The 20,123-nt window shown below is 33.1% G+C and overlaps 1 protein-coding gene across 4 annotated transcripts in view; it reads left to right on the top strand.

The window, feature by feature from the left end:
* LOC135831426 (cyclic nucleotide-gated cation channel alpha-3) overlaps positions 1–20,123 on the top strand; it is a 186,643-nt gene that overhangs the window by 164,066 nt on the left and 2,454 nt on the right. For 3 of the 4 annotated variants that reach the window (XM_065343901.1, XM_065343902.1, XM_065343903.1), the window contains exons 8-12: positions 7,620–7,757; positions 7,861–8,037; positions 14,358–14,535; positions 14,634–14,779; positions 15,441–15,717. In XM_065343901.1, the coding sequence (XP_065199973.1) occupies positions 7,620–7,757; positions 7,861–8,037; positions 14,358–14,535; positions 14,634–14,779; positions 15,441–15,676 (875 nt within the window). In that variant the 3' untranslated portion in view covers positions 15,677–15,717. The remainder of the gene's footprint in view (positions 1–7,619; positions 7,758–7,860; positions 8,038–14,357; positions 14,536–14,633; positions 14,780–15,440; positions 15,718–20,123) is intronic. The other variant, XM_065343904.1, reaches the window with a different exon arrangement.

The raw sequence follows: 20,123 nt of genomic DNA, 5'->3' as shown, positions 1-20,123 counted from the left end.
CAAAATGTTCATTCAAAATCACATTACCTATGAAAAAATCCTGAATTAAGCAAGTAACACTTGAAAATTTTCTATTGTGAGTAGCACATCACTCGTTTTGTTTAAATTGCCCCCTGAAAAATGTATTCCAAATCAACATTGAAAAAAAAATCGTTCGAAATTGCCCATTCTAAATCAGCCAAAAAATTATTTTATAGCACCACAAAAAATTTGTTCAAAATCATCGCGGAAAAGTTCATTTGGAATAGCAAAAAAAAACTAGACAGCTGCGCAGCTGTAACAGTGTGCGTTGCTTATTTTGTTACAAAAGCACAACACAATTTCAAAAAAAAACACAACACAATTTTGAAAAGCACAACACAATTTTTAAAAAAAGCACACACAACACAATTTTGAAAAGGAAGCACAACGCATTTTCAAAAATAAAACAACGCAATTTTGAAAAAAAACACCACCAGATTCTTAAAAAATGACACAACGCGATTTTGAAAAAACGGCACAACGCGAACGCGATCTTGAAAAAAAAGCACAACACAATTTTGAAAAAACGCGATTTGGATTTCGAAAGCAGAACGCGATTTTGATTTTGAAAGCACAACGAGATTTCAAAAAAAAGCTCAGCACAATTTTGAAAAAATAAGCACTACACAATTTTTAAGAAAGCACACAATGCAATTTCGAAAAAGAAGCACAACACGATTTTGAAAAAAAACACAACGCGATTTCGAAAAAAAGCACAACACAATTTCAAAAAAAGTACAATGGGATTTCGGAAAAAAAGCACAATGCGATTTTGAAAAAACAGCACAACGTGATTCCGACTACACTACGCGATTCCAAATTTACTATGCTATTCTGAAAGCTCCAAAGCACAACGCAATATATCTCAATAGCATAATGCGACTCCAAAAGCAATACAGTACTGCCCTATTGACAAGAAATATGCGTTTTAGTCTCACTTTTCAGCTATTACACCCAGGTTTTTTCAAATCCGCTGTTACTCTGTTCTATCTGAAACCAGTTTTGTTGAAGTATACCGCGTTTTTTTACTGCATCCACACTGCCTTTTTGACACCTCACACTCCAGGGGGTCTTTCATAAAATCAATTACGCACTACGTTTACGCAATTACACCGAGCGTAAAGGCAGCAAAAAACGTGGTCTCAATATTACTTGTTTAACCCCGTTTTCTTGTCAGTAGGGTGAAGGAACCTCTTGGAAGCACAGCAAAATCACCAATGACTGGTGAGATTTGATTCAGTAAGGGTAACCACCTGCTTTTGTTTTCTAGGTACTGAATTTGTGTAAATGAAACAACCTGTAGGAGTTCTAAAACAGTTCTCAAAATTGAACAATGGAGAAAATGTTATAACTCCCATGGTGTTACACATAAGCGAATACAATGGATCATTGAAAATCATGTAACACAGCAGGGGGTTTAAAAACATTTTGGCCATTGTTTAATTTTTGAAAAATTAAAATTTATTTTTCAAAATTGAACAATGGAAAATATTTTACAACCCTTGTGGTGTTACATTTAGGAGGTTGTAAATCAAAAGAACTGACTGTCAGCTTCGCTTTTGATATGGGCCTTTTCCCTTTATTCTTTTTTTGGTGCAAATTTTCGTAATTAATTGCAATTACTCAAGAAGCTACTTGAGTAATTGCAATTATAATTACGGCGTTGAATGTCTCATGTTGGACCACATTTACCATACGTATGGAAATTTCAAGAAAATCGGCCCATTCATCTAAGAGAACATTCAAGCCAAAGAATTTTTCAACTCTTAGACCGAAAGTAAAAACAACAATTTGGAATAAACACATAAAAATTTCAAAATGAATTTTAAAAAATTCAGATTCTAAATCATCACCGGAATCTAATTTAATAATTACCGGATAAAGTTTTCTTAAAAAGTACTAGGTGTAAAAAAATTTATTTGAAATCTTCACCACAAAATCAAACTAAATCACCACGAAAAATGCACCTACCTACATTCATGAAATAACAAAAAAATTAATTTATAATCACGACAAAAACTCATTGAAATTCAACTTTAAAACGTTCGTTCATTACAAAAAAAAATCATTCCAACTCGACACGAAAAAATTCATATTTTATAATCACTCATTAGAATATTCAACCAACACTAAAAAGACTCATCTGAACGAAAAAGTCATATGAAATTGACTCTTGCGTTGTTCCTTTCGCTTTTCCAACTTACTAGATCAATATTGGTGATTGATTCTTTATCCAAACGAAAAACATAATTCAAAATTTGGTTCGAAAAATCACCATTTCGTTTTATTTTTTACTTTTTTTTTTATGAATTACTGATATGTACGTAGGTACCTATACTCTATTCTAGCAATTCTTTCTTCAATTTTACTCTCGTATTATTGTGTTCTGTACGATAAATTGAATTTTCTTTAGATTGAATTTCGAGCCTTTGGTAGGGATTAAGGTCAAGGATACGCTGCGATGGTTTGAAATTTTCACGAAAATTCGAAAAATACCATCGCAAATGAATTATTTTGAAATTCTTGTAGTTGTCTGTTTGGAAGCAGAGAGCTTTGAAAGGTTACCTTATCTTGCCATGTCGATTAACCCAAGCTTTGGTAATGCGACGCCTTTGTGCATTGACCAGACTCGAGGGTAATTTTTTATGCCCTACTGTCGAATATTTTTCACGAGCAAAAAAAAATCGCCTTCATTCTTTCCAACTTTGCATTTTGAATTAAAATATAAAATAATTACTGAAGTCGTTTCATTTAGAGAATTATTAAAATTCTCGACCGTCTCGGGCTCTTGAGAATTATCTGATCTTAGTGCGCGATGCGAGACGATGCCAAAAAAAAATAATGAAAAAAAAACGAAACACCAACAAGGCGAATTTTCATCATACTCCTTATTGATTAGTTTAAATGAGTAGCATTTTTTCATGCCGAATGTAATTGTAACATTTTTTTTTTGCCCGATCTTCGAATTTATATGTACTCGTACTATACACTTGTGCTATATGGTATCACTTGATGAAATTACTCAAGAGCAATTGTCGAGGTTCTGTAATATGTTATTTGCTTTGACAAAATACAAACCGCATCGCCTTATTACTTTCGCTTCGTATTGCAACATTGAAACTGGTAGACTGTTGTTTGTAAGCCATTCAACTGATACGATCCGCGTATTCGCGGTTCTTGCAAGTATAATGCATATTTGATGAAACCAAAAGCTTCGATTTTCCCATTAAAATTCCAAGCTATTAAGATGAATGCGGCGGTGCGCTATTCAGCAACATCAAACTATACCATACGCGAAAATGATACCTACTTACGCTTTGAATCATTTAAATTCAGACGTAACTGTATGAGCAAGTAAACGACTCTGTCTATATAGTCTACGGTTACTAGAGAATAAAAAAATAAAATCCCAGCGCCTATGTCGTCTACAGGGAGTAAACCATACCTAGTTACCTACTATCGTATCCAGTTTAAATGTAAAAAAAAACTTTATTTTGTTTCAAAACGTCAAAAAAATCTTCGGTATCGTCAAATAAAACGTAGAGCATTATACTTTTATAACGTTTTATAATGACATTTTAATTATTTATGGGCAAATTACGCGGTTGGTAATATATGATGGACCGATGAAGTTGTAACGTTAATACTGAGACAGAGAAAATGGCTTAACTCCAAAGCGATATCTTTCAACCTTAAACGTTGAAATAAATATCAAAACGGTTTAGAAACGTTTAAATTTCACCAATTCATGGACGATGAGCTGAGCCCTAATAAATAATGCGTAAACGGTGATTCTCAATTGTGTTGGCGTTTGTAGCTGTTCCACACGAATAAATGTACGTACTACTGCAAAACATCTATCATAACTGTTAATCGATTAATCAAATTTTTATCTTCTTCGAAACGTTCAGCTTGATGAAAGGGAGAAATAATTCCGCGAGGTTATCGAGTAGTTCTTACTATACTCAGTATGTAAAATTTGGTTATGAGTGAAAAGATTTTATGTATTTGCATAGTATCTCTCATTCTCGACAATATAAGCGTTGTAATATTGTATAGTTTCGATTCCGAAGCCGAGATGATGTCTATTTAAGCCGTAGATAGTGATAAAATTGGCAGTCATCAGGCTCCTGGCGCAGAACTCTTATCTAATATATGGTGAATAAACATGAGCCAAAAAATTAATTCAAACGTTGCTCTGAAGAAAATCAAAAATAAATCAAAATATTTTGCAAAAGAAAGATGGATTGTGTGGAAAAACAATAAAAAAAAGAAGTTCATCTAAGAAAATTGAAACTTAATCTACAGATTTCTAGTTTGATATACTATTTCTAATTGGTCACAATATTAGAGGTGTTCTGTTGAAGGTTCCAAATATTTTTTTTGAAAAAAAAAAACAGTTCAAATTGAATCTAATCAGAAGTGATCATACCTGTTGAGATCGTACTGATTAGATCAGATCGTTGGGTGTGGACATTCCCTGGATTCAATTTAATCTGATCAGACAGATCAGATTCAATCATTTTTTCGTAGGAAATTTGGTTAATCCTCTCAAGAAAAATTTTTAAACTGGACCGGTCTAAATCAGAAGGGCATGCAAAAATGTTATTCACTGCATTTTACGGTGATTGGTAGGTAAATGTGACTGTGAGAGTAAAATTTTTGAAAATTGATTAAAATCTAAAATTTTTATTTTCATTGTGCTACAATTTTGCAAGCAGGAGAAGGGATAAAACGCCTTTTTTCAAAAATAAAAAAAAATTATTACCAAAAAAACAAAATGGAACCAAATTAACTAAAACCAAAAATGTGTCAGAAAGAAAACCAAAAACTTGAACCAACTACCAAAATGTGTCATAATTAAAACCAAAACGCTTGAAAAATCAAAACCAGAACCAATATTATAAAATTTTTTTGGGGAACTTAAAGTTCCGAAATACGGTGGGAGGCTCCAGAATGGCTCGAGACTACCTTTAATTGACTCATCACGTCATCAGCATGTTAAAATTAGAATTTCAACAGATTTCATGACATTTTTTCAGGAAACTGAAACTTCAAAAAATGGCTGGAATAAAGCTCCAAAACGGCTTAAAACCAACTCTAGTTGACTCAGCATGGAAAAAATAAAGCATTAAATTAATTTCAGCTGATTTTTTTAATGCAATGTACATTTTTCAAATTTTCAACATTTTTTCGCTTTTATTTTGTACATAAATTTTTATTTCATCCAAAGTGGAAATTTTTCTGATTTCAAAAACATAAAAATTATGTTGATTGTCAAAAATTTCCAAAGCTTCAGTTTTTTGTCAAATTTTTCTGAATCTCAAAATTTAAAAAAAATCGAGATCAAGAATCGCTGCGATATTTGACTCCATTTCATCTCAATTTTGTCGTAGGTAATGTGAAAATTTTTCCTTTCTAGAATTTGTCAAAAAAAAAAACAAAACATCGAAGTTCCTTTGGGGGTCCTGAAAAAACTTATGAGGTAGAGACTTGAAAAATTTCTCAAGTAATGAAATTTTGTGGCTTAGGTACCAATTTGGATTCATGTTTCCGTATTGGCCTATTGGCTTTTGGAAATCAATATAATTGGTTTGAGAAAATTGAGGGAATCCTTAATTTCAAAATAGAGTGATGACTCTAATTGATTTTTTTTCTTCAAATTGTATTGCCTAATTTTTTAGTTCAACCTCTGGCCTGAAAATTTTTATAATGTACCTACGTACTTGATATATCCGCTAAATAACTTCGGAATGTAAAAAAGTCAAGTAGGCTATTCAACTTACTGAAAGAATTTAAAAAAAGTTTAACCAAGTTTTTTGAAAAAAAAAAAACAGATTCAAGTGTCTTTTCAACTCACAATCAGTTTGGAAAGGAATCAAACTAAGAACCAACTTACGAGCTATACTCGAGCTAGAGTTCTAAAAAAACAGTCTTTGCCCCACTAATGGCTGGAGGCTCTTGAACTGAATCCAATTGACTCAGCACGTTGAAATTAGGGTAAAATTTTGGCTTTCAAACTTCATTGCGTCAGATTTTCTGAAAATTTCAGCGTTAAAATTTTTTTGGAATGTCTAGAACTGCTAAAAAGAAAAAGAGGTTCGAAACTGTTTTCGATCGATTCGAAGGCTCGAAAATATGATTCGTGCCAAATTTCAACTTTCTGGGTCAATTTAGTAGAATTGTGATTTTTTTGCATTTTTGGACTTCTGATTTTCCAAAATTTACCAAAACTCAAAAAATGCACTTTTTAGCTTCTGATTGGCAAGTGATGAATTTCTGCATGATTTTTCGATTTAGCTATGCCCGCTTCAAAAAATGTTCTCTCCCTCGTTGGAATTTAAAAAAATCATTTTTCCGTTAAAAAATGTACTTTTTAAACACAAACAACTCTGAACTGTTATGAAATTTAGTCAAACTTCAACTAAAACTAGCTGTGTAACACAGAGAAAGCATCCAAATACAATGTGTGTATTTCCCCTTCTCTCTGTGTTAAAAATTCAAACTCACGACCTTACTTCGAGCATTTTGCAAACACATGTGCGTTTAAATGCTCACTGAAACGAATTAAACATACTGTAATGTGACATTTGATGACGCCAATTACAGTCGATATCGCGAATACGTTGTATTGTTCTCTTTATAGCACTTTGAATAACTTTACTCGCGGGTAAAACTGATGATTTTTTTTTCATTACCATGTAATAATTTTTATCAATTACATCAACTCGCGATGGCGCGGATGAAAAATATAATTACGAAAGAATTTCTCGTCTGCTAAAAAGAGATAAAGCATTTGGTTATTTTCAGCATAAGCAGTATTCTCATATACGACCAACTTAAGCCTAAGAGAATTTTAAATTACTTATGGTGGTGGTAGTTAAACTTAGTACGCGACGATATGGTTCATACGACAGGATAATAATCTAGTATGATTTTTTTTCCTCGACGTGGATGGTTGGTAAAAACGCAAAAGTTGAACTTTTGGATTTTGGGAAATTAAATTTTTCACATCGGAAGTAACATTGCCTGCGTCTGTTTCATTTCACTACGACTTGTAAATTAATTCTTATTCGAGTACTTAATTCCCAAATTAGTGTTTTGTAGGAAGTTAAATTTTATTACATTTACCCTTTTTATTTTGCGAAATCTTTTCTAATTATGAGGGGAATAATTAGTTAATGCGAAATTATTCAAAAAATAATTTTCTTTAATGCTATGTTTTTCGGGCGTAAAACTTTTTTCTCTCGTAATTTGGCTCGCAGAAAAACGCGTAGTATATTTTCTCGATAATGAAATCTTGATGATTATCATTCCTCGATACGCTTATAAAGAAAAAAAAATATTCTTTTAAATTTTTTTTTCCAAATTCCTTCCAGCTTATGCTAATGTAGGTATCTGCGTAAAGAATGGAAATGAGAGGTATTGTCTGTCTACGAAGCATCTGCGTTAGCCTTTTATTAAAAATATTCTGGTTTATTACTTTATTATTAAGAAGCTATACTTTACGGTCGCTGGAATATAAATATAGTATTTAAATCCGTTAAATAGAGAGATAATGGTATGAAATTTTAGTATAAATTCTGCGCAATTTTCAGGTGAAGTTGGAAAAGAAATGTATATAGTTAGCAGAGGACGATTACAAGTAGTTGCAGACGACGGTAAAACCGTATTAGCGACTTTACGAGCGGGTTCGTATTTTGGCGAAATCAGCATATTGAACATGGGAACGGCGGGTGAGTAGTGCACTGCATATACACTTTAATGGCTAATGCCTGATAATATTCCACGTTGATAAATGTGCGAGTTTTTATGAATTGATGATTTATCCTACCGCAGGGAACAGAAGAACGGCGTCTGTTCGCTCGGTCGGTTATAGCGACTTATTTGTGCTGTCAAAAAAAGATATGTGGGATGTGCTAAAGGAATATCCGGCGGCTAGAGTTAGACTGGAGGCAATTGCTACCAAAAGACTAGAAAAATATAGAACAGATCCGGATCCGTTGGATGTACAAGGTACGGACGCGACGTTGAACTTATATAAATTTATATTTTTAATATTAGCTTTTCCAGCTCTACTGCGTTGTTTCGTGTGTTTAAATTTACGATTCCTTTAAAAGTTGCTTAATAAACGCTTATACGAATGTCATAACTTTGTGCGTAAATCATGCGGCTAAAAATTTTCGTAATTTTATTAATGCCCGGGTATGCGTTTCAAAAAACGGATGTGTAAAAAGTAAACAACGTTTCTACGGAAAATGGTCAAAAATGGAGTGGCTGCGAAGAGATGAAAGGTTATCTTTTTTGCAAAAAAATTTATACTAAAGAAAGGGATGGTGGAAATTGGTAGGTTATGAGTGGTAGTGACTTTAGAACCGGATTAAAAAAATGAATTTCTTACACCTGGATGATTTCATGAAGATTGGCTACGATTTAAACCTTTCATGTCTTTTGATTGAGATTACATTTTTTCAACCAACAAAAAAAAACTCTTAGAGTACATCGATCGTCCTAGAGAGAACAAAAAAGATGTTCACTTTGATTTTTCAAAATTTTGAAATCGTAGCTTTCATACTTTTACATTATTCATCAAAAATTTAGATTTCATGTACGTGAAAATTCAAATTTGAGCATTCCTGTTCATCCTTATTAAAACACCCAAACCACCAGAAAATTCTTTGAACCATAACACCGAAAAAAATTGGAAGATCCAAAAATACGCTTCCATGCTAAATTTCCGGTGCTGAATTCCACATTTCGTTTTGTTTTAAAAGATTTTCCGAAAAAAATTGATCATATTGATACAGAAAGTTGAAATCATTGATGTATGACTGAAATTTGGTTTATCGTACTCTTCATTTTCTATCTCCCGTGGTGTTGAAAAATGAGAAAAATTAGATTAGGTACATAAATAAATTGTGTAAAATTATGCATAAATTACCTGAATCGAATTAGATGACTGAAATTTTGATTCAAGGAGACATTTGTCACTTTGATTGTTTATTCAAAGAAGAGAAGATGAGCATTTTTTCTGGGATCTAAAATCATTTTGTAATTTTGTTGAATTTGTATTTTTTTGAAATTTTTTCACTGAAAATTGCAAGTAATTTAGTATAAAAATTAAAAAACTTGAAAAAAATTACGTACTTACATCAATGTTTTCTCGAAAGATTACTCAGTTTCATTCAAAAAATGAGTTCACCCATGTTGATAAAATTGCATAAAGGAGTATCCTTTGATGGTCTACCAAATCGAACCACAGACATTTTCGTTCCAGTCCTCATGAGGGTTGGGATGCACTTCGTAAATTCTTTCAGCAATGAAAAGCTAGCTGAATGCTGAGCAAATTTTTGCATTAAGCCAAAAATTAAAAGTTTCATTTTTTTGGTTTTTTTAAATGATTTTTTGCAGAACTGAATTCTCTAAATTCAGAAGAAACAAAAAAATGAAAAAAATTACATTCAATTTTATTTTAATGCAATTTAATGAAAATAGGTATGAAAAAAAAAAGAAAATAATTCTAGCACTGAACATGTTCTCCACTATCACTAATTATAAAATCAGTGTATCTGATCTAATTTTTATTTTCCTTTTTTTGTAAATTGATGGTGTATCAGCTAAAAGTTTAAAGTCGAAAGCTTAAAGCCAAAAGCTTAAAGCTAAAAACTGTTGAATTGAAAATATAAGGGAAAGCCATTGGAAGCCGAAAGTTTGGCTAAAGCAAGCAGTAAAAATCGAGATGACCGAAAGCTATAGCCAAAAGTTTTAATTTTGAAATTTCAAGCTAAAAGCCAAAAGCTGAAGCTTTATTTTAATGCTTTTCATCCCTGAATTCTTATGCGTAGTGATCTAGTTTTTTGTGAAACTGTCACCCTTAATGCAGATGAACAAAAAATTAAAATTAGTACCTAATTCAAATTTGAAAAGCTCAAATTCGAACTTTCACGTGAAAGTTCAATTTTTGATAATTATTGCAAAAGTTAAAAGCTACGATTTCAAAATTTTGAAAAATTAAAATGATGAACGCCTGTTTTGTTCTCTTTCAAACAAACTAATTTTGAAAATGGGATCATGGCATCCTTGATGAGCACGAAGGTTTCAAAATCTTAATCAACATATTGAAAATAATTTTAAAATAAAGTAACATAATTATTTTTTTGTTATTAATTTGAAGATGCTGGGTTCGAATACTGACTGATTTTATCAGTCTGATCCTTCTAAATCCTCTTTTCTGTTCTTTAACATTGCTAATTAGGTCAAGATATATTAGTACTTACCCACTAAACAATTTAAAATGCGTCTTGTGTTAGGTTTTCAAAGGCCTTGAGCTGTTCAAATATTTTCACATTTTCTGAATACAATCTCTTCAATGGCTCTCAGTCCCCATCCTTAATTTTGAATATAAATGAAAACACCATGTTACATTTCGATTCCCACTAATTCTATGTCCTTGAGTTTAAATTTATACCCATTTATTTTTGGTACCTACTCTTTTCCTCAATACGGTCTCAATCATTTCTTTTTTCCAACTGGGAGGAGGGATTCTAACAAGAAAAGTATCTCAACTGGCAAAAAAATTTGTACTAGAAGAAAAAACCTCAAAATAACATCCAAAAATACAACGGCTGCACAAATTTCAAGAGCTCAACTTGATTTTTGAATTTCGGTAAACTTTTGAAAATTATAGGTAATTATTTTCTTTCTTTTCCATGAAGAATCAAAATTTGATTCAACTTATTTTTGGCATTCAAAATATCTACGATAGTAGTTTCTAGTCGTTCGTGTTGCTTTCAGTGGATTATTGGATTTTCCAGTCTTAGAAAAATTTCCATAAAAAGGCCAAAATTAAATTCAGTATCTCTGAACTTGAGTATAACGTCTTTGCGACCTTTCAAGTCTATTAGGTGTTCAAATTTCTAAAAAATTCATCACACATTTTTTTGCAATTTTCCTGAAACTGAAAAATCAAAAGATTCGTTGCAGGCTCCAGAATGTCTTGAAGTCGCCACCAATCAATATAAAAAATCGGAAATTGAAGACGTTCCTAAAAATTTCAAATTGCAGCAATAGACTCATCCGGATGTTAGAAGTTCTCTGTACATAAACATGGTCTTATTTTTTCGATTCGGCTCATCCCAAGAAAAACTGGGGACTTGGAAAAGCGGACGGGGGAGGGTCAAAAATCATATTTTTTTGCTGAGGTGAAATGGAATGCATCATGTACATAATTTTTGTTTCAAACATTTTATAAATCGAATAGTTTTTACAAACCAAATATTTCATCACTGGATAAAAATTAAAAAGTCGAATAAATTTTTCATTTTTTGTACCAATAAACGAAAATACTGCCGATATAAAAATAAAATCTAATTTTAAAACTGGGCTCCAAACGAAATCTTGTACCTCGTACAGCGACGAAGGAAAACCTATTACGACAAATAAGCTATAAGATGAAGGTATCTACAGCATGTACACCTATAGACGTACCAATACTATAGAGATATACTAGGTCTACCTTCAACAACTGTGAAAAGAAAATGTTGAGCGGATTTTATATTTACCTATAAAATACGTTAGGTGTTAGGTTAGATTTCGAGAAGAAATAGAGAAATGAAGTTATTTGAAAATTTTTACTCGAGCCTCTTACATTACCAGCACCATTGTTACAACTAGTAGCAGTCACTATTTTAAACTAATTTCACCCTTTCGACGGCATGTACTGTCGTATAAGATGTCAAAACTTTGTTGATAGTTTTTCTTTTCGCCATTTTTTTCCTTCTCTCTTTTTTTTCCCTGCTGACGGGTACAATTGATAGGAAATTTCACATGTCGAAAGAAATCTTTCACGCTATTATAGCATAGGCACGACATACAGTGGCAAAAAGCTTAGTTAGCGGTACAGCTTTTGCATTACAAAAAGTAACTTCCGTTATTGCGAACCATAAATCTTGCCGCTAAAACATCCTACATGGCTATTTTACATGTAACGATGCGGTTTCACCCTGACACGTACAGTGATTTGCGATAAGTATACGTATATGCGAATGTGATTTTCGAATAATGAACTTAATAATGTTGTTTGTCGAAATTACATTCAATAAAATTCTGTTATCGTCAGCGAAAATATTCTACCTATGTACTTGTGTGTTTTCGAGCGTTTATCGGGTACTTTAGTTCGCAAATTAAAAAGAAAGAAAGAAAAAACAATATTTTTTACACTTTGACGAAAGAGAACAAACTTTTATCTTCGATGTTTTCAAGTTTTTTTTTTTTTTTTTTTGAGAAATACTCTGCAAAATGAACCGTAAAAAGAGAACTTGAAAAGTGATATTTCAAACCGTAACATACGAGTAATGTAACCGGAAGTATTTACATTTTCACTTTGTTGAACACGTTTCTTCCATGCAGTTGATTCGTCTAATGGTAAATGTTTCGAAAATCGTCCTTTGATGTTACCTATATTGACTTATGTCAAAAATCAATACCCACCTACTAGAATTTCGGTTTATATTTTTTTCATATTTTTTCTTGTGTAGTTTACAATCAGTAAGAAAACTCGAATTTCAAAGCGAGTTTTTCAGAAATTGAATCGACTTTAAAAATGAAAAAAGTTACGTTGAAAAAGTTTACAGCGATGAAATGTACTGATGTAGGTCAAAAATTATGTAAGGTGATAAAAACATTCCAAGAGAACTATCACATAATTTTTTGGATGATACAGTTCGTTCTACTACAGATCGGTTCCTTTTCATGAAAAAATTAGATTCTTGAAGAATGATTTTTGATACCTATTGGTATTGTGAATTAAACAACCATGGAAACAGAAACATGTGAAAATTACATAAAATATAGTTAGCAGGCACTGGTCAAAATGACATAAAACAATTGAAAAAGATTAAATAACAAAATAGCTACAAAATTTGAAAAGACTCAAAAAGATCTTTCTCAAGATCATTAACCCGTCATCAGTGTGCCTTCTCAATGTCGTCTGCGTTGCTGTCGGGCCTCTCAAGGTTATCTCGCCTGTCTGGCTTCTCAAGGTCAATGACCCATCAGTATGGCTTCCCAAGGTCGTCTTCCCAGTTGTGTGGCTGCTTAAGGTCATTGATCTGCCTAGTTGTCCTCTCAAGGTTGTATGTCTGTCTATCTGTCTATCTGCCTATCTGTCAGTCAATCAGTCAGGCCTCTTAAGGTCATTGACCCGTCAGTATGACCTTACAAGGTCGTCTGGCTCCCTTTCTGGCCTCGTTGAGACCGTTGGTCTGTCCAGCTTCGCATGGCCATCAGTCCACCTGTCTTGCATTTTGGTTTTAAGGTCATTGACCTGCCAGTATAGCTTTTCAATGTGGTCTGTCTGCTAATCTGGCTTCTCAAGGTCATTGGCCTGTCTGTCGAGTTTCTCATGGTTGTCTGTCTGTCTGTCTGTCTGGTTTTTCAAGGTCATTGACCTCGGCATCTGTTCTCTCAAGGTCATTGACTCTTGTGACTTCCAAAGGTCTTTTTTGTGTACTCTCTGGCCTCTTAAGACCATTGAACTGCCCATCTGACCTATTAAGGTGATTAATCTTTGTGTCCGAACGATCTGCGTCACTGACCCTGACCCACCTGTCCAGCTTACCAAGGTCGTCTGTCTGTTTGTCTGTCTAGCCTCTTAAAGTCATTGATCTGTCTGTCTGTCTGGCTTCTCAACGTTATTAACTCGTCTATCCGGACTTTCAAGGCCACTGACCTACCAGACATGAAAATTCATTAGAATTTTTTCCACGTTTTCAAAAGTTTAACATAATGTGATGAATTAATGATTTTTCAAAAAATATGACATACAAAGTACGCAAATCGTTGAATTTTTTTGCTAAATTTCCAAAAAAGTCGATCGATTTTCTTCCAGGTTTTCAACAGATCTGGTTAAATCAATGTTTTGATCAAATTGGATCTGTTCAGACTCCAGATCTGGTCATATCGAGGTTTTGATAAAATCAGATCTTCTCAGGCCTTTGATCCTCATACTTGACAATATGATGAAATTCTCACGGCTCTGTAGCCAGATGATCAAAAAGTACAGTAAAAAAAAATGGCTAAATTTTTTTTGAAATCTTCAGACATGGAAAAAGGAAATTTCATGAAAATAAAACAAATGGAAAAAATAAATTAAAAGCAAAAGATCCATCTCTCATTTTTTTAAACGCAAAAAAGGCATTCTAATTGCACAAACCATTCCCTAATATTTCTCTTCTTTATAAAAATTCATACCACAAAATTTCTACCCACTTTTAGAATAAAATCTTGTAAAAAAAAAATATGTATCTGCCTTTCTAACAACAAATAATTTTCTACAGGTCTTTTCGGAAGAAGATGTAAATCGACGCCGGGTATAATCGAAAGTCACGAAAAAGTGTCGCTAGAAGACATGTGGATATCGCCGTTTACCGATAATTTAACTCATCGTAATATTAGATTAGAACCTCATTTTCACCAAGTGCCATCGTCTACTCCGATTCCAAGTCCTAGTTACAGGTATCAGTTATTGTACTACTCGTAGTATACCGGTAGAATTGGCTAAAAATAATTATATTATTAAAGCTGAAATTTCATCCGGGTTTGTATTCTTTCAGAGTAAACAAACCTTCTACCCTCGGATCTCCTTTATCGATTAGGTCAAGTGGTCATTCATCTGAGCAAGAACAAACTCATGCATATTCGGATAGAAATCGTCTCGCTATTCCGCAAACTTTACCTACAATTAGTCAAACCGTATCCGGTAACTTGGCCAACGTATAAATTAGTTTTGTTTGAATTTCAAATCACTAAATTAATTGAGTGTTTATCTTAAAATTTTGCGCACGCGTTCGGTGATTACTTTCGAGGTGTTAATTATGGGGCTATATTTTCGAGTGTTGCGGAACGTCCCTTAATTAATGAAATTAATTTATCATATTCTCGGCTTGGTAGTACCTACGCGCGAGATACAGCGAATCATTAGACTCGGATTTATTTATAACGAAGTATTGGAAAACAAAAAATATCTCTTAGCTTTATCACTTGAACAGCTTTCCAAGTACTCTACCTTGTCAAGTTTTTGCCGATAAAGTTACACTCGAACAGCTACCTATACTTAATCATCATCTCGAGAGTTGAAAATTACTACAATGAGTCGTCCATTAATTTAAGACGCGCGAAAAAAAGCGCGCCTCTGCGCCGCCCATCCTTCGAACGTCGTTCTCGTCTTTAATTTACCTACGCGCTATTAAAGTTGCCTACCTAATTTGCCGTAAAAACGCCGCTGTTTGTTTGGCTTTGAAATGCGCGTACTTTGTCGATAATAAAGAGCACTTGAAATTCAACGTAACGTAATTTTTTTCTCGAATCATCTTTTTTTTTTGAAGAAAAAATTGCTAAAATATGGAAATGTTTTGCCGCAGATAACGATGCCAATGACCTCAACGAAGTCGTCGTGCTGAAAGCTGAAATTACTCGACTTCAAGAACAACTCAAAGATGTCGAAAAACAGAATAAATTCTTGAATGAAAAATTAACGCAGCAGCAGTGGGACATGGATCACAGATTGGCTGAAATCGAGATGCAAATTTGCAGGGATACCAGCAGCGTTGGGAGTAGTATTGATGAAAACGAACGCAACAGAGAGTCGGTTATTTAACAGTTAATGTTTTACTGGAAACATCTACGCTTTCATTATCGGTAAGCTGAATTCCAATGTATTTCGATATGATTTCTCGGCCAGGAAATAATTTAAATACGAGGGAAAAAATTACAATAAGTCTGAATATTCGTATCGTAATATTTGCAACAAAAAAAAAATATATATATATATAGGAAATGACGAACAATTGATAACGTACATATTTGTCATTCATTGAAAATGTACGAACGAATACTCGGGTAACTACCTAATATTAATTATTTCGTATCGTCGGTTTTTATACCCTTATCTTCCCAGTTCCAATACTGGTTATTATCGGTTATTGTTTTCTAAAAGGTACCTACCGTTCTCATTAGGTAGTATTTGAAGAATGCAGGTACCTTCCTAATACCAATCTAAATCTATCCATTCTTCTTTGTTGGTATTTTGTAATAAGTGCTATTATCATGTTTAAAAACATTTGAAAAATTTCAAATGCTTCACAAGTTTGGCATTTTCGATACCTAACTTACCTTTTATTCGTATATGTGTTATACTTACCATGGTAAAATTTGTAAAATAAAGACGAGATAAATATTTAGCATAGTTCTAAGTTGATAAAATTTCGTTTATTCGAGTGTGGTATGAGAAAAGAAAATTCTTGGCAAGTGTTTTATAAAATTTTACGGCACATTTTTGAAATTTCTTATTTATCCTTTATGGTGAAACTGGAACAGAATAACTAATTTATTAATTTTACGTTGTCATTTTTCCGATCCGTATCAACTCATCAACCGGATTTTAAATCATGTACAGGGTGTCTCGTATCAATGTTATCCCTTCTAAAAAATTTTCCTTTTCAAATCTTATCATCAAATGATTCGTGAAGAGAAAAATGTTGACATTTTTGATGATTTTAGCACAACGCCCATCCTTTTGATTTTGCCACAAGAACCTCAAATCTTTTCAAACTTCCGAAAAAACTCAAAAATGAAGTGTTCTCCAATTTATTTTGAGAAAACTTGCAAGATGAGGGTTTTATTAGTGGAAGAAAGAAATGAAATTTTTGGACGTAGAATTTTCTAATAAAATTTTGAGATATTTTCTCTCCGGGTTAAAAGTTTCTCTCCTGTCTCAAATATCTTGAAAATTAACAGGTGAACCTATCAAGATATTTACCTCCAATTTGAACGGGCCGCGATTATTACAAAGAGCTTGGTCTGAAACCCTCAAAACCATAATTTCAGCTCCCCAAACTGATTTTTCAATTTTTTATGGATTTTTGACAATTCTAAACTTTCAACAAATCAGACTCTTTTTTGAGTGAATGAATGAATGAAAATTTTATTATTATTCGGTTCAGCGCAATTTAGCGCTATTCAAGAATTTTACAAATAGGATACTTAAAAAAAACTGAAGAAAGAAGAGATTTAAGGCTAAGAAACCTAAAAGAAATTTTGAGGAAGTTTTGGTTTGAGTCTTGAAGGGTGATTTTGCCCGATATCGAAGCAGCAAGCAAGGGTATTTTTCAGTTACAGTTTTCAGAAAGTCGTCGATCGTTTCAATTTTGAGCTCGCGTTGTATTTGGGTATTCTGGCAAAACCATGGAGCGTTAGTGGCGATTTGATAAAATTTATTTTGGAATATTTGAAGTTTTTTCTTGTTTGTTTTGGAGGTACCGTACCACACTGGAGCCTCATAGTCATATGTAAATATAGGATGAAGAATGTAGTCTTGTAGATTAGTAATGTTGTTTGGATTTTCAAGTGTGAACTTCTGTTGATTAGTGGGAAAAGTGTTTTGAGTTTGAAGTAGGTAGCTTTCATTTTCTGTGAGATGTGACTTGTGAAAGTGAGTCATTTGTTAAGGAATACTCCAAGATATTTAATGGCATCATCACTCCATTCTAATGTAGTGTTTTCGATATTAATGTTTCTGGCAGGGCTGCAGTGATGTCTCAGCGTGAAGATTTTTGTAACTGTTTTGTTTGGATTGAGTTCAAGTTTCCAGGATTTTAGCCAGGAGTTAGTGGTGTTGATACTTTGTTCGAGTTTGTCGATTGCACTGGAGAGATTATTACTTTGGGTGCATAAGCAGGTATCATCTGCAAATTGAAGAATTTTAGCATTTGATGAAGTTGTGATGTCGTTGCAGTAGATGTTGAAAAGTGTAGGGCTTAGAACAGCTAGCTCCTTGATGTACACCTCTGAAGATAGTTTTAGGGTTTGAAAGTGAATCGTTGATGCGAATCTGGAAGTAACGGTCTGATAAGAACGATTTCATAATATCAAATAAGTAACAAGGCATGCGTACATGAGTATTCTGCAATTTTTGTAGGAGACTGTAATGCCATATAGAGTCGTAAGTTTGTTTAATGTTAAGAAACGCTGTGGTGTCGTACTGTTTATTTTCGAAACCTTACTGAATAATTTCAGTAAGATGATGGAATTGGTGTGTTGTTGCTGTATTTTTAAGAAATGGATATTTATTCAGTAAAAATGTTATAGGTTAGGTCTAAAATTAATATCAACTCCCTCAAACCGAATTTCAACATTTTTAGCCATTCTAGAGCTTCCAGCACAATTTTGGATTTTTCCAGGATTTAAAAATTTTTCCAGAAGTTGTGAAAATAAATTTGAGCAGCTAAAAATCGAGTTGTAGCTTATTCTCGACTTACTTAACGAGGTTTATCCATGCTTGGTCTTATATCCAGGCACACACTTCAAGTGCGGTTTTTTTTAATCAAAATATTACAATCAAGAGGAAAAAATGTTAAAAAATCAAAAATTTTCTGTTTGTATGGAAATTTTGGAAATTTTCTCGAATTACTGTATCTTGTCTACAACCAAGCTCCCAAATCTGAATTTCACTACGTATTATTAGAACCATTCTGGAGCCTCCAGCGTAATATTCCGATTTCTCCGGGATTTTAAAATTTCTCCAGAGGGCGAATGGTTTTATTTGGATTCTTCGTTGGTCCAGAACCCAGAACACCAATTCTTACAATCATAAAACAAGAAAAAAAAGAAAAAATTTTCAATCAAAAAGTTGGTTTTGCAAAAAAAAATTTCATCTAAAAACTTCTTGAGATATTTGAAAGGAAATCAGTCACTTAGAAATAAAAAATGTTCTCTTTCATCCACTTTTTTTTTCTTTTCTTTTTTTTTTGATTATTTGAAGGAGCTCAAATAACGGAAAATGATTACAGAATCGCCTCAAAAAATCGTTGTAAAAATATAACATCTTTAAATCGATACTCACTTCCTTTCTCTTCCCCTTGAAGCATCTTCCTTCTTTATAATATTGTTTGAATTTAAAGGTGTTTTTTTTAGGGGGAGACGTGGAAATTGTATTTTGGTATCCGAAGAAATAGGAAATAAAAAGCTAATATTTTTGTAAGATCAGTTCAAATTTTGAAAGTTTGGGCTCTTTTGAGTAGAAAACAGTGTTAAATGTTGGCTTACAGAACTCAAAGTTGGCTTCGCATCTTCTTAAGGTCATTTTACCACATTTTTTTCTTTCTCTCGATCTTGGAGAACGTTTAAAATGAACTTCGAACTCGCATCACACAGTGCCTACTTGAAGAATACCACCAATACCCCCTCCCTTGTTTTGAACAACTCGTGCGTATTTTTCAACATTTTTTTACCAAGAACCTTTGTAGTTTTTCTAGTCGTTGATTAGGTAGGTAAGTACCTAACGAAAAAGGTTTTCTTTTCGAGAGATTTTTATATCAGTATAGCTTTAATTAAGTAGCTAGTTTAAAGAGTCTACTTTTTAATCTTTGAATTTTACATTGCGGCACACCCTCTTCTCTTTTTCTTCGTTGCAAATGTGATGTAATTCGCTAACGAAGGAAAAACGCTATCACAAACGAGTTTAATTTTATTTTGCGAGCTGTTAGGCGATTCGCATGAGTACCCTAGGTAGATTTTTTTCGCAACGAGAGTTCAAATGCGAGGTTGATATTTAATAGAAGTTGTTAGGTTTTTTTTTCGGCGAAATTCTCCATCAAAGTTTAAGTTGCGCAAATAGTCGTAAATTTTTCTCATCGTCAGCTCTCGTACAAATTCCTCGATAAGGGCGAAGAAACGATACCCGTTTCGTATCGATAATTGCACCACGGTTTGAAATATACTGCAGACTACGAGTATATGAGTTTACAAAATTTGTGAAACCCTCAGAAGCAAATTTTTTGTTACGGATTGAATATTTTTTGCGGATGAGAATAAATTGTAAATGTAGAAAGGTTGCGAAGAGATGTCATTAATGCGCAGAATTTACGACTAACGAGTTCCCTAAAGTTTTCATATTTATAAAATTTGATTTATTTAGTTCCCTTCAGCAAATAACACAACACGAAAGTATAGTGAGACAGATATTTTTTCATTATTACAAATACGTAGTAGTAGTACGTACTACGTAGAGTATATACTTTCTGTATCCTTTTTTCCCCATGCGTAGC

The sequence above is a fragment of the Planococcus citri genome, chromosome 1 (genome assembly GCF_950023065.1).
Source record: "Planococcus citri chromosome 1, ihPlaCitr1.1, whole genome shotgun sequence".
NCBI lineage: Eukaryota > Metazoa > Arthropoda > Insecta > Hemiptera > Pseudococcidae > Planococcus > Planococcus citri.
The sequence above is the reverse complement of the archived record's forward strand: the minus strand, read 5'-3'. Positions and strand labels throughout refer to the sequence as shown.